Below are 20,778 nucleotides of genomic sequence, written 5' to 3'. Positions count from 1 at the left end.
TTTTTTTTTTTTTTTTTGTACTGGTGATCAAACCCTGGACCTTGTGTTTATGAGGCAAGTGGCAGCACCACTGAGCTAAATCCCTGGCCCTATTGTTTGTTTGTTTTTGTTTGTTTGTGGTACAGGGGATTGAACTCAGGTCCTTGCGCTTGCAAGGCAGGCCACCAAACCGCTGAGCTAAATCCCCAGCCCTTATTGTTTGGTTTTTTGACACAGGGGCTCCCTCTATAGTCCAGGCTGGCCTCCAACTCACTACAATCCTCCCACTTTGGCCTCCCAATGCTGAGATTACAGGTTTGGGTCACCATAGTTGATTCTCATTTTATCTTTTGAAACCCTAAGGAGTTCTGAGGTGATTTTCCTAGAAGGGGAAAAAAGAAATCATTGTAGCCAGGTGTAGTGGTACACACCTGTAATTCCCACATTCTGGGAGGCTGAGAGAAGAGGATTGAAAGTTTGAGCCCAGCCTGGGCCATTTAGTAAGACTATCTTAAAATGAAAATTTAAAAATGGTCTGGGGATAAAGTTCATTGCCAAGGTCCTGGGTTCGATCCTCTGTCACACACACACACACACACACACACACAAATGTATGGTAACCTTGGGTATTTTAATTATGTCCTGAAGCTGCAATTTTCTTAAAAATGCAATTTAAAAATTATAATTTTCGGGCTGGTGATTGAGCTCAGTGGTTCTGCTGCCTGCCTCCCAAGTGCAAGGACCCGAGTTCAATTCCCAGTGCCCACCCCCCAATTATGATTTTCCTTGTCTTTATTATATTTATGTTTATTTCTTCTCTCCTACTTCAAAATGATCATATGCCCTTTCTAAGCAATGGGCCTCGCTGTCTGCCATTCTCTCTCCCTTGAATGCTGTTCCTCACCCCAAGCACAAGCTCCCTTTCAGCTGCTAGTGGGCTCTCCATGACTGATCAGACATCATTTTCTCCAGGAAGCCTCCTGAGAGTCCTGGCTGGGTCCTTGGATGTCGCGAGCTGCGACGTCAGGACCCTGCCCGCAGGTCCTAAACCTGAAAGGATGAGGACAGAAAGACGGGAGGCACCTTTCTTCTTATGTTGCTTGCTTGGTTTATTACAGAACCTCTCCTTTTTATACTCTCCAGCTGCATGGAAGCGAGGGCTGCACGGGAGCGAGGGAGGGAGGGAGCGAGGGAGCGAGGGTACCGCCCACACATTCCAGAGGGAAACAACAACCATTATGGGTTACATCTGCTACTAGCTGAACTCACCCGTGGCTATGGGCGAGAGTACCTCCGTGCCAGCGAGGTGACTCAAAGTTCAATCATGGCTAGGCCTGTGTCAAGGCTCACCATAATGGCTTGCCATACTTGGAGTTATCACCTATGGACATTTACAGAGAGCCGTGACCTCCTCGGACCCAGGGACCGAGATCCCCTCACTTGAAAAAGAATCTCTGTCAGTCAGTGCTGAAATGGACAAACCAAGGCAAATGTTTGGGGAGAGGTTAGAAGCCCACCTGGCAGGCCGTGCTCTGAAGCGGGGTGGACGGGTCTATTTCCAAGTCCCAGTTTTCCAAAGGCTGTAATAGGTGGTGAAGATTTGGACGAAGCCTCCTCTCCATCTGGAGCCCCTCCACAGCCCCCGGCCGCCTCCTCCTCGTGACCTCGGAGTGTTTGTTCTCAGGCAGCCACACACACATGTTCTGAACATCACCGGGAAAGCAATTTACAAGAAATAATTGCCGGTCGATGTGTGCCCGGGAGCGGCAGTGAGCTCAGACTATTTCTATCTGTGCGTCAGCCCACCCGGCTTCCTCCCAGCTCAGGCACCCCGGGGGAGGGTGGTGCAAGCGGGGCTCAGACAGTGAGAGACCTGCTGTGAAGACGGAGAAGCTGCCCCGAGTGCGAGCGCGGGCGGGACCGCGAGGTGAAGGACACACACTCTGTCTCCCACCTGTGCCCACCCCGTACATATGGGCCCGGCTGGGGACTCGACTCTAGTCTGGAGGGCCGGGCTCCGTGAGAAATGTCTTCCTAGCCTTAGCGCTCAGAGGCCTTAAAGCTTGTCTTTGTCTTTCAGGTCGGTTTGTGCTCAAAAGGAGGTTCTAGACCGGCAGCAAGAGCAGCACCTGGGATTTGTTAGAAATGCAAATGCTAGGGACTTATTGCTGGCCTTTCTGACCCAGACACTGGAAAGGGGAGTTGGGGGGTGCAAGGAGCAGCAACCTGTGTTTCTAAAATATTTTTTTTGACTTATATTTTTATTATTATTTTGAATTTTGGTTTTAGGCACTGGGGATTGAACCCAAAGCCTTTGCACTGAGCTACATCCTCAGCAATTATTATTACTAATCTTTTTTTTTTTAAAACAAGGTCTTGCCAGAGGCCGGGGATGTAGCTCCATGGCACCATGGCTACCTGGCAAGTGCAAGGTCCTGAGTTTGATCCCCAGAACACCCCCAAGAAAAATTGAAAAAATTTTTTTTAAAGATAAGGCATTGCTAAGTTACTAAATTGCTCAGTCTGGACTTGAACTTGCCAATCGTCCTGCCTCAGTCTCCCAGAGTGCTGGGGTTGCAAGCATGCCCCACCACGCCTGGCAGTAATTTGTGTTTCAACAAGCCCTCAGCTGATTCTGATGTAGGCAGAAGCATGCCGGGGCCCACACTAGACCAGCTGAGCTTTTAGAATTTGTAGATTCATCTCCCCCTGCCAGACTGTGACCAGCCTAAAGCCCAGGGCCGTGTCATCCGAGTCTCCTTTGTAACTTCCCAGAAGGTCCAGCACAGACTGTGTGCAGAGAAAAATCGAATCTTAGTGATGAGAATACCCAGGACGGGGACGAAGTGTGTCCTGTGAAAGGTCACCATCAAGCATCAGTGACCGCACCTTCACCCCTTAACTGTCACCAACCGCTAACACCCCCCACACAACACACACACACACATGAGTACATGCAGTACCCTAAGGGTTCTCAAATGACTTGGGTGTCTGGGACCACGCTGGGCTCTGCGCACTGGTTTTGAACAGGGTGTACTCTGACCATGATGACGTCTTCCAACCCTGTCTCAACCTGGGAACTTTGACTCATCTCTGATGACTCAGCTCAGACTCCATGCACCCCCCCTCGGGCATACAGATGCCACCAGAAGCCTTCTGCCTTTCTGTGTGCCCACCTCACGCCCATGTGAACCTCCCTGGAAACCTGCACGGTCCTGGCATGGAATAGATGCCGTTGAGTGTGTAAGTGGTGCTGTGAAATGAATTTTAAAAGTTAGACTTTTTGTGTAGAGATAAGCATTTTCTCTAAATTTTCTGTTGCTGAACACATAACAGACACCATCCTCCTCACCTCAGACAAAGTGACAGAATGTGCTAGAGGCTAACCCCAGGAGGCAGGATCCTGGTTTCCTGTCTGCAATAAAGGGGCCAATGGCCTGAAGACGGCTGGAAACAGTAACGCAGCAGAGAGATCTGCATTATCCTTCTGCACCCCTTCCTTCTGTTCCTTGCTATAAAAGGCCCTTACCCATCGGCACACCGTGAGATGGTGGTTTTGAGGCAAATGGCCCTCTCCATCTTCTCAGGGCTAGCTTTGTGTAAATCCTTTTTCCTTTTTAGCAAAATATACGGTCTCCTTTGATTTGGTCAGTGGCAAGCAATTGAACGTAAGCACGTGAACATAACTGACCGGTAACAAGTGCCATTAGTAGACAAAAGTACAGAGTTTGGAGTCCTGAAAATAAAAGCACACACACACACACACACACACACACACGCACACACGCGCACACACACATCACATAAAGCAAGTTCAGAACAAGGTCTTTTGACTTCCAGCCCAGGCTGCATCTGTGGGCAGATCAACCTGCCTTCCTACTCTACCATCCGCCTCCAGCTGGCTCAGTACCTGTGCTCAAATATCTAAGAGTGACCATCTCCCTGGTGCCAAATCTGGCAGCAGATCACATCACTGTCTGAAATACCAAGTGCTGCTTTCAGTGGCTGCTGAATCCCCTGATCCTTGCCTTGAACTCCCTCAAGCTTTTTCCATGGTTAGGATAGCAGCCAGATCAGCTTAACAACAACCAAAAAAAAAAAAAAATCTTATAATAGCTTACACATAGTACCTTTGGTTTGCCAAGACTTATTTAGTGTGGACTAGGTAACGTAATCTTCTCCCAAGCCCTAGCATGTGAGTATTACTAGTTCCCCCATTTGAACAGATGAGAGAATCGAGGCACAGAGGCTACTCAGCAAGTGGCAGGGACAGGATTTTAACCAGGCCTTTGGCTCTACAGTTCCCATTCTTCATGACTATGTTATATGGAAAAACATCTATGTGTGACTTAAAAATTCCTTCAGAATTTTAATGTTTACAAAGTGAGTTCAATCCATCACTTCATTCATCATTTATTTTAATCCCACAAGGGAAGACTAAGGGACTTTAGCGAAGCTTCAAGTTTCGGGAATTGGCCTCATCCACCCTCTGGAGCCTGCTTCTGCCTGCAAACCTTCACTTTCTCACTCGCTCATTCGCTCCTTCGTCCACTATGAGATGGGATGAAGGCTGAAACCTGTGCACACCACACTCCTCTCACTCTGCTCCTCGGTGAGTAGTAGCTCGTGCTGGGATGGGCAGAGTCGCTGGAGAGGTAGGGACACCCTTCTGAGAGCTGATCCTTTCCTAGCAGTTCCTAAATATACCTACTGTGGGGCAGGGAAACCAAGTCAAAGCTGTCTGACTTCCTCAGTTAGGAGGCTCTCAGAGCCTCCGCAGGCCCAGGCTTCTCACTGACTGTATGGAGTTGTTGCTGGCCATTCTTCCTGGCACTCAGTTGGGCCAGTGGGTCAGCGTAGCTGGGTCCACAGCAAGACCTGGGTGCCTTTTCTGGCAAAAGCCCTCATTTATCCTGCCAGGCTCCAAGGACCCCTCTGATCATCTTACTCCCACCTTTCACTAAAAAAAGACTCCGAAGGGATGATTCTGACACGTTTATTAGGTGTTTATGGGACTGGTCCACATGGGTCTGGGTGGCAGGCAGTTGCTTCCTCAGGACTGCCTGGAATGTCACTGGCAGTCACTGTGGCCATAAAGCAGTGCTGGAAAAGCCACCTGGAGTTCAAAGCCCTCCTCTCATTGCTTTCCAACTGTGGGTTCAAGCTGTAGCTGTGCCCAAGAGGGTTCTCTCCCCGCACCTCCATTGCTATGCCTGTGTTCATGCCTTGGCAGACAGGGGGCACCTCATTGAGACCTGAAAAACAGCAAGAGTCCCCACCAGAATCACAGCCCAGGCTGCCTCCTCTAGTGCTTACCTTGGGCAGTGTGCTACGTTCAGAGTCTTAGCTGCACCATTCAGTTAAAGATTTGCTGATGATTCACCGCATCACACATGAGGAGCTGTCAGTTTCCCCTGAATTCAGAATTTTGGCAGGGGACAGATGAAAAAATAATTGTTATCAGTGGGAAGATTGGATTTCACCATAACCCTGTGAAGTAGGTACTGTTAAAAATTCCTGTTGAAGACAGTAATACAAGCTTGAGACACAGCTAGTATGCAGAGGGATGCTGGGTTTTTTTAAACACACTGATTCTCTTCATCGACTGCCTTGTCCTCTTTCTTCCTCTTATATCTGAGCTCATGAGGAAGCTCAGTTGTCCTTTTTCCTTGCACTAATTCATGACTTTTTCTGTGTGACTTACTTGGTTTCTGCTCCTACCACACCTTAAAACTTTTCTGCCCTAGCACTAAAGAAACAAAAATCAAAATGCCCAGAAAACATTTTTGTCACTAAATCCTACAGTCACTTGTCACTCCTTATCTCCCTTGACTTAACAGGAGCATTTGACACAATCAAGCATCTCTGCCTTTTTGGATAAAGCACTGTACCAAGTGTGTCAGCCAGAAATTCAAGCCATCTCTCACACCTTCTCTGCCAACCATTTCCAAGCTGGGCAGTACCTCAGGTCCAGCTGACTCCGTGTGATCACCATCTGCCACACCCACCTGTTTCTCTCTGTCCTAAGGCCACAACCTTAGGTCAGGGTCTTATCTTTGTCTAGACCCCTGGAACAGCCTCTGGCCAGGATCCCTCCAGTCCTTCCTCCATGTTGTATCAAGAGGCTTCTTTCTAAGGTCAGGGGAGTTCAGGTTCTAATCCTTCTCAAAGATTAGATCCCCTGTCATCCTGAGGTAGCACTCAAACCTCTTTATGAACTAGCCCATCTTTCCTCTTTGGATTTGTTAGTACCACTCTTTCCCCAAGATCACTAGGCTTTGCCACACCAAATTTCTCATTTTTCCCTAAATGGGTCATTCTCTCATCTCTAGGCCTTTGTGCTGTTTCTTTTGCTGGGAATGGCATCTTACAGCTTCTCTGCCTAGGGAACTCTATGATTTAAGATACTGTCACCCAGAGTATCCAGGAAGAATGGCATCTCTGATGCTAAGGGAAGGGTAAATCTCAAGAAGGAAGTACAACCAAGGATTGGTTGTTCAACGTCCCCAACAGTGTCCAGTCTAGACAACAGCAATTATACTTGGGTGAGATTGGCCCATCTCAGCTCCAAGAGTGGAACCTCGCTGAGCTGAGCCAATAATGTAGTGGTATCCTTTTGCCACAGGGATGGATATTCAATGCATAGCCTTTCCCAGGCTACAGTCATTGGTTTTAGGGTTTTTAAATTGGACTTAGATGGTCCAATCAGAGTAGAGCTCAAGGTGCCATCTTTTGGGTTTTTTTGGTTTTGGGGGGGTTTTTTTTGGTGCTGGGGATTGAACTCAGGACCTTGTGCTTACAAGGCAGGCGCAGTGGCACTGTGCTAAATCCCCAGCCCAAGGCACCATCTTTTAAAAAAAATTTCTTGGTGAAGGGACAGCACCCTCTTTTTCCTCCTGGCTTGATGAGAACAGAGAGCACATGGCTCTAAGGCCACCAACTTATGACCATGACAGAAGTCACCCCAGGAGGAAGCAGCCCAAGACAGAGGGCTGAGTGAGAGAATCAGAACTGGGCTGCAGTGAGCACCACGAACCTCTGCACAAATCACATCGGAAGTCAGTCCCACTTTGGGAATCTCTCATCTCTAGAGCCAGCACATTTTCCTTTTTGTTTGTTTTGTAACTAGGAGATGACATTGATAATACACGATTAACTAAGGGTCTGTTATCAGCTTTTATGTGTACTTCCTTGCTGTATAATGGAGTTTTACCACATATGTAAATTTATGTAACTACTGCTCCCATGATCAGGATAAGGAACTTTCCCACTACCACAAAATTTCTTCACACTCCCTCTTTATAGGTAGGCCTGCCTCTTATACCTAACTCCTAGTAACCGCTAACCTAATGCTCCACAATTATATTTTGGCATTTTAGAAATATTATATGAATGAAATGCAGCATATTCAACCTTTTTTCTCATATTCAACCTTTTGAAATTGTTTTTCTTTTCACTCAGCCCAATTAATATCTTTGAGATCCATCTAAGTCATCACATGTACTGAGAATAAATTCCTTTCTATGGCTGTGTAGTATTCCATGGTGTGGTTGTCTTATTTGTCCGTGGAAAGACATTTAGGTTGTTACCAGTTTATTTCTGGGTTTTGGGGGGAGGTGCAAGTGCTCTCCCATTGAACTATGTCCCCACCCCTCTTTTTCTAAGAGTAAGAAAATGTATTGAGAGAAAGATAGCTTCTGTCTTAAGAGAGAAGGAAGGGGGACCAGAAAATGGGTTGCCTACTGACTCTGCTTCTCAAAGGTGTTTTATAGGATAAAGCCATGAGGTGAGGCGGGTTCAAACTGGCACAAAACTATAGTCAACTAATAAGATTGCAAGTACAGTTGCTTAGGTAATACTGATCCAATGAGAAATCATAAAGTGGGCAAAACTATGATCAACCAATAAGATTACAAGCAGTATTGTCTCTTAGGTAATACTGATTAAATTGGAGATCCAAGGGGGAAGCAAATCAGGAGCATACAAGGAACTGTGTAAGGATTTTTGGTAAGGGGTGGGTCAGGGATCTTTCCTGGAAGATCTTGGTCTCCCACCCAGGTGACTGATACCTATTTAGAATATCAATCATTGCTATTTATCCTATGTGGGTGTGGCAGTTTCCCTTCTTTTACAATGCCGGCCCTCAGTGAAAGTGTCTTGATTGTCCTCCATGTTGGCTGATAGTGGGTTGGCTCTGTCTAACTGCCTACAAGATAGCTAATTAACTTGCTCCCTACTCTTTTTATTTTTTATTTTGAAACACAGACCTGCTGAGTTGCCCAGGCTGGCTTTGAACTTGTGATCCTCTCATTTTAGCCTCCCAAGCAGCTGAGATTATAGGTGTGTGCCACCACGCCTGGTTTCCAGTTTTTGTCTCTTACAAATAAAGCTGCTATAACCATTTGTATAGAGATTTTTGTGCAGCAGACATACATTTTCCTTCCTCTAGGGTAAACACCAAGGAAGTGTGACTGTTGGTTTGTGTTTCAGAGTAGGCAGCATATCAGGTCCTAATCTGATGATATCTGTATGTTACCTTATCTGGTGAAGCTTTGTAGGAATGATACAATTAAGGACTTTTGGATCAGGTGATATTTCTGGGTTATCCAAATGGACCCTAAAAGTCATCACAAGAAAGGAGGTGGCAGAAACACACAGAGGCAGTGATGGGAGGACACAGGAAGTGAAAGGGCCACAGCTCCAAGCCACAGAAGCTGCGGTCACTGGAAACCAGAAGAGGCAAGGAACAGAGTGTCCTCTAGAGCCTTTGCTGGAAAACTCCTTTTAGATAATTGGTTCCCAGAACTAAGAAGGAATGAGTTATAGTTCTCAGGCCACCACATTTATGATGATGCATGGCAGCATCCAAAAGAAACTAATATACATAGTAAAATTAGGTTTACCTCTCAGCGAAACCCCCTAACTGTCCTCCAAGGTGGCCGTACCATTTTATGTCACCCCTGGGAGTGTGTCCGAGAGCCAGGCACTCTGTGGCCTCACTTGTAGGCTCATTGCCTCCTCTTCAGTGTCCCGATAGGTGGGCAGTCTGTGACCGTGACACCGGTGCGTGTTTTCTCCTTAGCTAGAGAAGTTGCGCATATTTTCATTGCTTACTTGCTATATTTCTACGTCCTCTTCCAGGAAATGTCTGTTCCAGCTTTCCGTTCAATTCCTAAAGGGAGTGTTTGTTTTCCTAATGTTGATGTTAGAGCGCTTTTTACACATTCTGCACAGAAGCCTTCATTTATGTGTACTGGGAGTGAACCCAGAGCCCTCACACAGGCTAAGCACTAACTCTATCACTGAGCTACACCCTCGGGCCAGTTTTCTTCCTCTTAACAGAGTCTCTCTCTGCACAAACCCTTTAAATTTTTATGCATATTACAATTAATTAATTAATTATTAATGTTTTGTACTTTGGGTGCCTTATCGCAGGAGCCTAACCCCAGGTCGGGAAAATGTTCTCCCTTTTCTTTCCTTATTATCATTTAAATTAAAATTGATGTTGAGATAATTTTTCTAAAAAGTATGAGTTTTAGGTAAAGGCTTCTTTTTTTTCTCTTCACATTGCAGCGTATTCTTTTTTTTTCTTCATTCATTTTACTGATACATTTTAGGTATACAATATGATGACATTCATCATTGGGAATGTGTACCTTTACATGATATATCTTGATGTAAAGGTTTATTTCTTTATTACTATTTTTATTTTTTATTTTTTTGTGGTACTGGGGTTTGAACCCAGGGCCTTGAACATACTAGGTAATTGCTGTGCCACTGAGCTACATCCCTTGCCTTTTAAAGTTTATCTTGAGTTCTCAAGAGTTTATTGAGAGTCTTGCTAAATTGCCCAGGATAACCTTAAACTTGTGATCTTCCTGCTTCAGCCTCCCAAGTAACTGGGATTACAACCATGTGTGATGTGCCCAGCAAGGTTTATTTACTTTTATAACCTATTACAGACTATTCATTCTAACATTATTTATTGAAAAGATACTTATTCAGTTGAATTGCTTTTGTTCCTTTGTCAAAAATCTACATGTTTATGGTGTGCATCTGTTTCTAGACTGTATTTTCAAAGAGATCTGTCCCTCCTCTAATACCACCCTGTCCTGATTACTGCTGGTTATAGTTGCTGTATAGTAAATCTTAAAATTGGGTTGTGTGCATTCCTCTTTGTTATTCTTTTTCCATATTATTTTAGCTATTGTAGCTCCTTTGTCTTCCCATAAAATTTTAAAAATTAGCTTATCTATACAAAAATCTGTACTTTCTTTCTAAAGGTGCTTGGGACTGAACCCAGGCTGTGTGAGCTACGCAGCCTTTTGTTTTTGTTTTGTTTTGTTTGGGAGGGGGTTGAGGCAGGGTTTCCCTTTGTAGTTCAGGCTGACTCTGAACTCACTATATAGCCCAGGGTGGCCTCGAACTCAAGGTGATCCTCCTGCCTCAGCCACCAGAGTGCTGGAATTACAGGGATGTGCCACCATGCCCTGCTCTGGGTTTTAGTTTTTGAGACAGGATCTCACTAAGTTACCCAGTCTGGTCTTGAACTTGTGATCTTCCTGCCTCAGCATCCCAAGTAGCTGGAATTACTGATTTGTACCACCATTCTCAACCAAAAATAGGCTGCAATTTTTACATTTTGGTTTGCGAATACAATGTGTCTCTTTAATTTCCTTCATCAACATTTTGTAGTTTTTATCAAATACATCCTGTACATATTTTGTAAGATTTATACCTATTTCATTTGGGGGGAGAAAATAACTGTAAATGGTATTCATGTGTTCTTAATTTTGGTTTCAGTTTTTATTACTAGTATATATAAATACAACTGATGGCTGGTTTTGATTTTACATACCCTAACCTTGCTAAACACATTTATTAATTCTAAGGCATTATTTTGTACATGTGTTTTGTGGACTCCTTGGGATCTTCTGTTGTGTAAGTTTATATAGTGTGGCATTCCAATTGGTATAGGGATATAGTTCAACCTTCTAATTGATACAAGAATCCCCTTAGCTGAATCCTATGTGTAGCTGTTTTCTGATTTCCTTCCACGAATACAGCTCTGAGTTTTTTTTAAACCAAGAACCACAAATTGGTAAGCCAAATAAGACTCAGAATGATGTGGGGCTGCTTTTTGGAAGAGTATTTCAGTCTTACTGTAAATAAGTTCTGCCTTTATTGAATAAACATCTATCTCCCTACAACTTCCTCTCCTGCCTCTGAACAGCCTTGCAAAGATCTGAGGTCCTCATATGTGAGCTCTGAGTTTCCTGTGTCCAAGGCCAAATCTCCCAGGCTGTTGGGCTGATCCTCAAGTGCCTGATTCCCAGACCTGAGCTGTCGCCTTTCTGGACTCCCATTCAGATTGGTCAAAGTCCCTTTCAGCAGCTGGCAACCAGGACTCCAGGGAATCCCTTGGGTTTCTAGGAATTACAAGATGCTGGCTCAAGTTCTCATTTTGCTACTAAATCATTGTCCAACTTTGTGCCAACCTCTTCTGTCTAGATCTCAATTACCACTTCATAAATGGGGTAGAAACAAAGGCTAAAAGGTAGACAACGGGAAACAGGGAGATACTGTAAATATTTTGCAAACTGAGAAGGGGGTCAAGAGATGGAAGGGGGAGAGGAAGAGGAAGTAAAAGGAATTAAGATGATTTGTGAACATGTACCAGCTCCCTACGATGAATGTAATTATTACGTATGGCAAATATGGACTAATAAGACCAAAATTTTTAAAAAGAAAGTGAGGCTAGTCTCACTTTTCTATTACTTTTGAATTTCAAGTTTTAAAGGTTTATGGGTAGTCAGTGGATCGTACTTACTAAGTGCTATTTTTTCCCATTTTGTATTTCCAACGAGTTCTGATTAGCAGGGAGAACACCTATGAACTATATCACTCTCCTACCCCCACCCTGACCCATCCCCGACTCTCACTGGAAATGATAAATTTCTTGCTCAAAGCAACAAAGCAACTTGGTCCCAGTAAAACCTTTGCACTAACTGGGATAGTGGCACATGCTTATAATCCCAGCATTGTGGGAGATGGAGGCAAGAGGATCACAAGTTCAAACCCTGCTTGGGCAATTTAGCAACTTGGTGAGACCCTGTCTCAAAATTTAAAAAATTTTGAAAAGGGCTATGGATGTAGCTCAAATGCAAAGGCCCATGCCTCAGTCTCCAGTAACACAAAGAAGCGAACCTCTGGAATATTTTATTTTGCTCAAGAATCCCCACTTGGTATGTTTGCTTGTATATTGGGAACCCTCAGGCAATGAGAACCCAAAGTTGGAACCCTACAGAGCAAATTATGAAAAGCTACCTCTAAGATGGGATGACTGGTTTGTCCTGTTCAGCTGAGAGTGAAGAAGGACCGTGGCTCTTCTGCTTGTAGGTTTTGTACTTCTTTTGTGACTTGAGATTCATACACCTTTTCTGGAAGCCACATCACAGCTGTGGTTTATACTGAGCTTGTGGACCCAGGGTGTCTTATGTACCTGGCTCTTTCCCAGAGTCTGGGGTTTCCCCCACATCTGTATCCCGGGCCCCTTAAAACCATAACCTCAAGCCTGTAGAGAAACCAGGAGAATCAACCAGACTCACACGTTACCAACTCTTCCTTTGGCTAATATGTAATAGAAGTTATTAAAATCCGACGATAGTGCTGATGCTTGGGGTGGTGGTGGATCTTTGAAAATTATCTTTGAAAAACTGCTGGCTTTTTTTTTTTTTTTAATGGTAAGCCAAGAGGTACTTGAGAAAGAAGGAAGCCTACAAGCAAACATATCAAGTTCTATTTTAAAGTTACAATAAGAAGATCTATGTTTCCTAAATGGCTAAAATGCATTGGTATAATTATCTTTTTTTGTTTTGTTTTTAGTACCGGGTATTGAACTCAGGATCTTGTATTTGCAAGGCAGGCAGCAGAACCACTGAGCTAAATCCCCAGCCATGCATTGGTATAATTATCTTATTTAATTCTCCTAACAAGTCTCTGTAACAAGTGTTTGAGGTGGGTATTAGTCCATATTATAGTAAATAATTGAGGCTCAGAGAAAATCAACATTAACATAGCTACTAAGTATTGGGTCCATCGTCTACTTTTTATTTTTCTGGATTTCAAAGCTTGTATTCTTTCCACAGAGCAAGCATAGCCCTAGTACAGGTCCTATGCAGTGTCCTGGGGATACAAAGGCATTTAAGATGTGGTTCTTAGCAGTGTCTTTGAGAAGATCAATGGGTAAAACTCTAAGTGCCTAATAATAATTCGATGAGGGTTGAATTGGGGCTGAGATTGTAGCTCAGTGGCAGAGCATATGTTTAGCATGTGTGAGGCCCTGTGTTTGATCCCCAGCACCACAACAGAGAGAGAAAAAGAGAGGGAAAGACTGATTGTTGAAAGTCCACCTTCTGTTTGAGACTAGTTAGGTACCCTGTAAGCATCATTTCAAATTTTTGCAACAACTTTGTTGGTAGGTATGATTGTACACATTTATATACATTATTGTACACATTTGCTGCTTTCATTGTGTGGACTTAAGCAAGTTTCTTTTCTCAAGGCCTCAGTTTACTCTGTAAAATGTCTATAGTCATATAAATGATGGCAGTCAGCCCTGTCCTTCCCCTGAGGCTTAGCAACTATCCTCCTGCCCTCTTCCTCCTCCCTGAAGTTTGCTGCTCTTGCTACCTCTACTTCTTAGTTTAAATTTCTCCCCCATCCCGCTGGGCCATCTTCCCTTCAGTGCCCCAGCACGAATGACCCAGGCATGGCCTACCTCTCTCTCAGTCCTGCCCACACAACTTTACCTTTATCTTTCCTGCTTTGGGACAACTTTTCACCTCTGTTTTAACTAATCATTTTCTGCACTAACTAATGCATTTGGTATCAAACAATTTTGTGCTTATTTATATACTTCCACAGACTCTGTGGAGGACAGGAGAAAGAACATGACTAGAAGCAGAAGGGCACGGGCTGGATTTTACCTCACCATTTGTTAGCTGGGGCACTTCTGGCAAGTGATCCAACATTTCTTAATCTGTAAAATTGAGATAATAATACTTTTTTGTTGTTGTTGGAAGTCAGGATTGAATGCAAGGCCTTTGCATGGAGCAAAGAGAGCACAGAGTGAGCATAGAGTCTCACTAAGTTACCAGGGAAGTACTTAAACTTGCAATCCTCCTACCTCAGCCTCCCCAAATGCTGGGATTATAGGTCACCATGCTCAGCTTCAGAAAGATCTTTTGCCAATAGGGACTTAAAAGTTTCAGTTTCGTAGGAAGCCCTAATAATATATCCAAAAAAAGATTTATGAGGGGCTGGGGATTTATCTCAGTGGTACTGTGCCTGCCTCAAAAGCACAAGGTCTTGAGTTTGATTCCCGGTACCGCCAAAAAAAAAAAAAAAGAAAAAGAAAAAGCAATTCCTTTTTCCCCTGAGAAGCTCTCAATGGCCTATGGTGATGAAACAATGGTTTTTCAGAATATGAGCTAATCAAAAAAATTCCTGCATTTAGTTTCTGAGTAAGGGTGGGGAGCGACAAATTTTTCTTATTCTGTTTTGTTTGGGATAATATTACAATCAATTTGCATTCCCCAAGGCTAGAATTAAACATCATCTACCACATGGACTAGTCCCTGTGAGATGGTGGAACACCAACTTAAACACTGAGGCCATGAAGATTTGGGATGGAAATATTCAGATCACGAATCTTCTGAGAAATGCGCTGCCAAAGCTGTTGCTGCTGCATATTCAGGAACTTGGGAGGTAAATGTTCCAAACATTGCTTCTAATTATCTTGCCTCTGTAAAGATGTTGGCCTGCCCAACCCAAGGAATGCTTGTGGTTTCTCTCTTACCTGTCATCTGTAAGCTTAAGCCTGAGTCCAGCTTCTTGTGGGGCTTTGAGCAGATGAACAGGTAACAAAGGACGCAGGCTGTGACAATGAAGGCCAGGAGGACCGCTGCTGCTATGGACAGGCCCACCAGAGCACCAATGCTGGGAAGAGAAAAGCACAGGACACTGCACGTCAAGGGCTCTGGGAGCAGCACACTGTAGAAACGCGGTAGGTGTCCAGCTCTGCCTTCTGCTCTGTCCACATCTGACTTACGCAGGCTTCCTGTGCCAAGAACAGGAAGAGCATCTGCTCTACCAGATACTCACCACACGCATAACGTGACATGGTCCAGTGTCACCTGCGCTGGGGCTTGGTGTGCGCACCTTTCCTCCCTGCTTTTCTCCCCCTGTTCCCCCCTATCCCAGGGAGCTGAAGATGGTCTTAAAAGTCCCCTGCTCCCAAAATTGAAACACATAGTAGAGTTTAGTTAAAAACCAGGTGTCCTTCCAGCCTCAAGGTAATTTCTGACCTACCTTCCACGGTCCTCCTGACCACACCAGTGTCACCTCAACATGTGAAATACCTCCCTGCTGCTGGCTCCCCACCCTCTCACCCTCCAATCTCATTGCCTCTGCCAAATTCAGGCCTTGGTCACCTGGTATAAAGGAAAAAAAAAAAAGCCCACTTTTTCTCACACTCCACTCAACACAACACTTCTGTCACCAGATATATGGGTTCCCTCCCACACACACCAAGCCATTCTCCAGTGTCTACCAGTTATATGTGCTATTATTTAACTCACTTCTGACACTGTCTACCTGGAGACAGTATCGGATCCCACAGGTTGAGGGTTCAGTCCCATGAAACTGCCTCCTCCATTTCAGATGTCAATCACAAGTCCAAGGTTGTCCCTTGTAACCCAACAAGTGTGCCCAAGACCCTTTCCTTGGGCTTCATTAACTTACTAGGGTGGCTGACAAAACTCAGGGAAACACCTACGTTTATTAGTGTGTTACAAAGGATGTAGATGAATGGCAGATGTGAACAGAGGCATAGAGCAAAGTACAGGGGTTGCTAAGGAGCTTCTATGCCATCTCCAAGTACGCTGCCCTCCAGGGACTCCCACATGTTCAGCGATCCTGAAGCTTTCTGAACCCTGGCCTTTGACTTCTTACACAGGCTTCATTCCATGAGCATGGTAATCACATCACACCATCACTGAGCGCCTCAACCCTCAGCTCCTGTCCCCTCACTGGAGGTCAGGGCTTGGGTAGGACCCATGACTGTTCTGCAGCAGCCATCCCCCTCTGGAGGCTCTCCAGGAGCCCAAGAGTTGCCTCTTTAGAATACAAAATACTCCTATCATCTTTGGAGGGCTCTACATGAGGAACTAGAGATCAAAGACCATCTATTAGAACAAAAGACTCTCCCTAGCAGCCTTATCTACAAGGTTTTGGGAGCTCCATACAGGACCTGGGAGCAAAGACTAAGTAAATATTTATTATCATATTACAATATCATATCTGGCTCATTTAAGAGTCACCATCCTTCCTTCAAATGACTGTGCCCCATTATCTCCCCACTGTTCTTGGAGCCCCACTTCAAATATCCCATCCTTAATACTCTCCTTAGTCTTCCTGATCTAAGTAAACAACAAAGGGCTTTGGGAACAGACCCAGCCTAGATAGTGACTTACTGTGAGATTTTAGTGAAGCCTTTTTACCTTTTTGAAACTAGGCTTGTCTGAAAAAATGAGAATGCTTGAAACATGGCACCTCATAGGCGGCAATAGGATGAATGACACTGAGATATTTTGGGCACATAGTAGGTATTCAGCATATTCCTTGTGTGCCCTCTGAAAAAGAATCAAGTCATGTTTAATCAGCTTTCTCTTCCTCAGAGCTCAGCACATGGTAGGAGGCTGGTAAACACTGCTGAGTATCTACTATGTGTCAGGCACTGCAGGATACTCTCCAATAGGAAGATGTTACGGCTTGTACCTAAACATCACTCCCCAGCCTCATGTGGGCATAGGTGTGGCTTTTCAGAAGTGGTTGGATCTAGGGTGTGTGAGACTGGGATCAAGGATATGATGCTGTGATTAATTCACGGTGTGGTTATAGGATTAAAGGTGCTTCACTCTAGGTGTGAGTGCTATCTACCCTAATGGTGGGGGTAGCCTGATAGGATAAAAGGGATAGAAAGAGGGTTGCTTGTCACTTTCTGCTTGCTGTCTTGCTGCCTTCTGCCTGCCATGAACTGTTTCTCCTCTGTGATGCCCCTCTGCCATGCCACCCTGCCTTGGAGCCAGCCAACTAGGAACTGAAACCCCTACAAAATGTGAGCCAAATAAACCTTCCTTCCTTTAACTTTGGATGTTGGGTATTTTGTCTCAGCTATGAGAAAAGTAACTAAGACAGAAGCAAGAGATAGGTACCAGACTTCATTTTTTCCTGCTTATCCTTCTTCAGTTCTTTTATCTGTCCTCCTCACTGACTCTAGCCTCAACTCCTACCCTTGCCACTTCTACATTATCTCATCCCAGTGAGCTGGGGGTTAATTTCCACTAACTCATCTTAGAGCGAGATGTGCTGGCACATAACAACAGTCTCACCTACTTGGGAGACTGAGGTAAGGAAATTGCTTGAGCCCAAGAGTTCAGGGCCAGCCTGGGCAACATGGTGAGACTCCATCAGAATCTTAAACAGCTTGCCTTTCTATCACTGAGGAAATTATTGAAGAGTCTTACAATGGAATAACATAGAGCCATTAAAACATGTTTTCAAATAATATTTAAGATCATGGAATAATTCTTATGAGATCATGTTAAGTGAAAATAGCAAATCACATTACTAAATATACAGCATGGCCCCAATTTAACTGAATAAACATAAAGATGTGCATATCTATATCTATATCTATATCTATGTAAGGTTGGACGGGAACACTCCAAACTGCTAACAAGTGTCTCTGGGTACAGTGCAGCTGTGGATGTTCTGTCCATGTCTCCTTGGTTCTTACCATCATGGAAAATTCCAGTCAGAGTTACAACTGCCAGCCTCTGTACCTCTGCCTGAGGGCTTTCCTGGACCCAGAACAGACTCTGTCTGCATACTGGGCAGGTTAGAAGTGCAGGGTAATTGATACCTCTCTCCCTCACCAGCCCACAACCAATGGCTGACACAAAGTGGTACATAATTACCCAGCTTTCTGGCCCCTGAATGGGGTAACTCTGAAGTATACATTTGACATTGGCCATCAGAGTTTTGGCTCTGGCTACCTTATGATCTGCTTGTTAACACATCCACTGCTGGCTTCTTCCCTTTCCTGTCTCACTTTACTACACTCTACTAGGGGTTTCTGGGACCACTTTCCACATAAATGATTTGCTATCAAGTCTTTGGGTCTCCTGGGAAACCCAAACTAAGACACTGGATTATCCACAGTTTCTTTCTTTTGTTTCTCCTGTCCTTTTTTTAGTTTTCACATTGAGTGTGTAGTACTGCAAGTTAACTAATTGTTATGTTCTCATTTGAGATTTATTTATTGCTCATTGGGCTGGTAGATCTGTGTTCAGATGGGGACCACGTCCTTGATGAGGGACACCTGTGGGCACCTAGATGGAAGGGGTCTCTAAAAAGGGTCCTTTGCAGAATGGGTAAGAGACCTGGGGGATGTGTCCCTGATGAGAGGTTAGTCAGGGAGGGAGCAGGCACTGCTTGTGAAAGGCAGTGTCCCTGCTAAGTTTGATGACAGGAGTAGCCTCTAAGGGTGGAACTGGGAACAAGATGGGAGGCTCCACGGGAGGTAACTTGGTCAGTGTTGTTATTTGGTGCTGGAGAATGGATCAAGGGCCTTGTGAATGCTAAGCACCTGTTCTGCCATCAAGCTATATTCCCACTTCCAGAAAATCTTTTTTTAGTGTAAGATAAACTCATACTAAAAGAGCTGTGCATGTGGAGGGAGGTGGCATGTTCCCTGTTTCAGGAGAGGCTGCACAGGATACCTGGCTGAGTAATGCTTCTTGATGAAGCCAGAGTCCTGCCCTGCATAGAAACTGGATCAGAGAGCTTCTAGCCTTGTAATATTTCACTATTCTGACTCTGAAAGATTGGAAAATAAAAACAAAAACAAAACCCACTATGACCCCTAAAAAAGAACTGTATGGGCAGCCTAACAAATAAGGACTTCGGAGTCAGTAGGTAGCTCTTACTTTGAATCCTGGTCCTGCCACCTGTAAGCTGAGAAATCGCTTCCTCCTTCTGACATTCCTTTGCCAACATCCTTCCTCTTCAGCTAGGTGAAATGAGGTGGAGTATACAGGGCCTGATCACGAACTTGCTCTCCAGCAAGGCTGCTGCCTTCTGGCTCACATCCTGGTAAAAATGCAAAACTAGTGACAGAGAGTGTGGGGCAAATGGACCAGACACAATGATAGTATCCTCCGTGGCGCAACTTCACTTTCTCATACGCTTCCCTGTTAAAGACAGCATTTCTCCTCCGCACTCTCTCCAAGGAAACAGTGCTTGCCTGGTGATGCTTGTGAGGGTCAGCTTTTGTGAAAGGGGCCAAGTAGAATTCAGAGCAAAACAAGGTCCCCACCTTGCAGTAGCAGGGCTCTGTCAGGAGCATGCTGGAAAGGCTATTTCAGGTTCAGGACACAGTGACCACCTGGATGTCCTAAGGACCTTCAATTCCCCTCCTCTGTCTGTGATGTTTATGAACTGTCTTCTGTTCAAGCCCTGTAAGAACTGTCCTACATACTAGAACATTTCAGCTGCCTTTGGGGTCGCAGTGACATGGGATGTGACCTCAGAGATCACCCGATCCACTAAAGCATCATCAAGCACTCACAGGGACAGGGTTTCCCAGGCAACGGAAGGGACTAAAGAGACCTGTAGGGGAGGGAGTCAGGAAGAGGAAAAAGGCCGCTGGGTGCTGATGGGATTACTCCACGCCCAGGGCTCACCCAGTGCTCTGAAAACAATACAGGGTCAGTGAGCCCTTTTCAAGTGATCTGAGAAGATGAGATTAAAAGAGGACCAGGCAACGTTTAGACTATGGTGGGATGGGACACCACTGGGCTGGAGGCCAGATAAGCCCGTGTGTGCATCCTGGCTCTGCCACTTATTACTGAGGCCCTTCCAGATAGTAACTTCACCTCTCCCAAACGTTCCCATCTACAAAAGAGAAGAAGAGTTGCCAGGGTTGTGTGAAAGCACTGAGCCCTGGAACAGTCCCAGGTAATGTACTTTACATCAGTCTGCTATAATATTGCTAGAATATCTTGGACAATTCACTTTCGTGCTCTGACTTTCCCTTCCTACCTATGAACCAAGGAAAAAGAACTCTTTTCCACCGAGCTCCTATTATAGGCACTGGTCAATTTCATGTGCATTATTTCACGTACTCCTTACAACAATTTCACAAGAAAGGTAGACTATTGGCATTTGAAAGACAAGAGAAGAGGCCAGTATATTAAATGAATTTGCAGTCCATAGAAGTATTCAAACAAAAGCAAAGTTTGGACCAGGTTCTGACCATCCCTAAAGCTCCATACTGTATCTATATTCAAAGGTCAGTTCCCGCCTCAGTACTAAATACACAGAGGACCTTTGACAGATACGCCACTATTTTATTTTAGGTACGGGTTGTATCTCTTTAAATGGACAGGGGGTGCCCCTGGGCAGAGAATAATTGATTTTTGTGCCCCCAATGTCTTATAAAGTGCCTGGCACAAAGCAAAGGTTACAGTGGGTGAATGAACATATAGATGAACAGAAAATAAATTTATGATTCATTGGGCTTTAGACATCAGCCTACTGTGCAGGTTCTTAAACCTGACTATCTGACCAATGTACAGAATTACAGATGGAGGGGCCGGGGTCTTAGCTCAGTGGCACTGAGCCTGTCTTGCAAGGGCAAGGTTCTGAGTTCTATCCCTGGTACCAAAAAAAAAA

At 44.7% G+C, this 20,778-nt stretch overlaps 1 protein-coding gene across 1 annotated transcript in view; it reads right to left on the bottom strand.

Annotated features, from left to right (window-relative positions):
• Positions 1 to 4,976: 4,976 nt before the first annotated feature.
• Shisal2a (shisa like 2A) overlaps positions 4,977 to 20,778 on the bottom strand; it is an 18,020-nt gene continuing 2,218 nt past the window's right edge. The window contains exons 2-3 of the mRNA XM_010610337.1: positions 14,840 to 14,979; positions 4,977 to 5,234 (exon numbers count right to left, since the gene is read on the bottom strand). Coding sequence (XP_010608639.1) covers positions 4,987 to 5,234; positions 14,840 to 14,979 — 388 coding nt within the window. The 3' untranslated portion in view covers positions 4,977 to 4,986. The remainder of the gene's footprint in view (positions 5,235 to 14,839; positions 14,980 to 20,778) is intronic.

Source organism: Fukomys damarensis, unplaced genomic scaffold, assembly GCF_012274545.1.
Source record: "Fukomys damarensis isolate Sample0158 unplaced genomic scaffold, DMR_v1.0_HiC HiC_scaffold_23, whole genome shotgun sequence".
Taxonomy (NCBI): Eukaryota; Metazoa; Chordata; class Mammalia; order Rodentia; family Bathyergidae; genus Fukomys; species Fukomys damarensis.
Note: the sequence above shows the minus strand (reverse complement) of the source record. Positions and strands in the feature narration are given on the sequence as shown.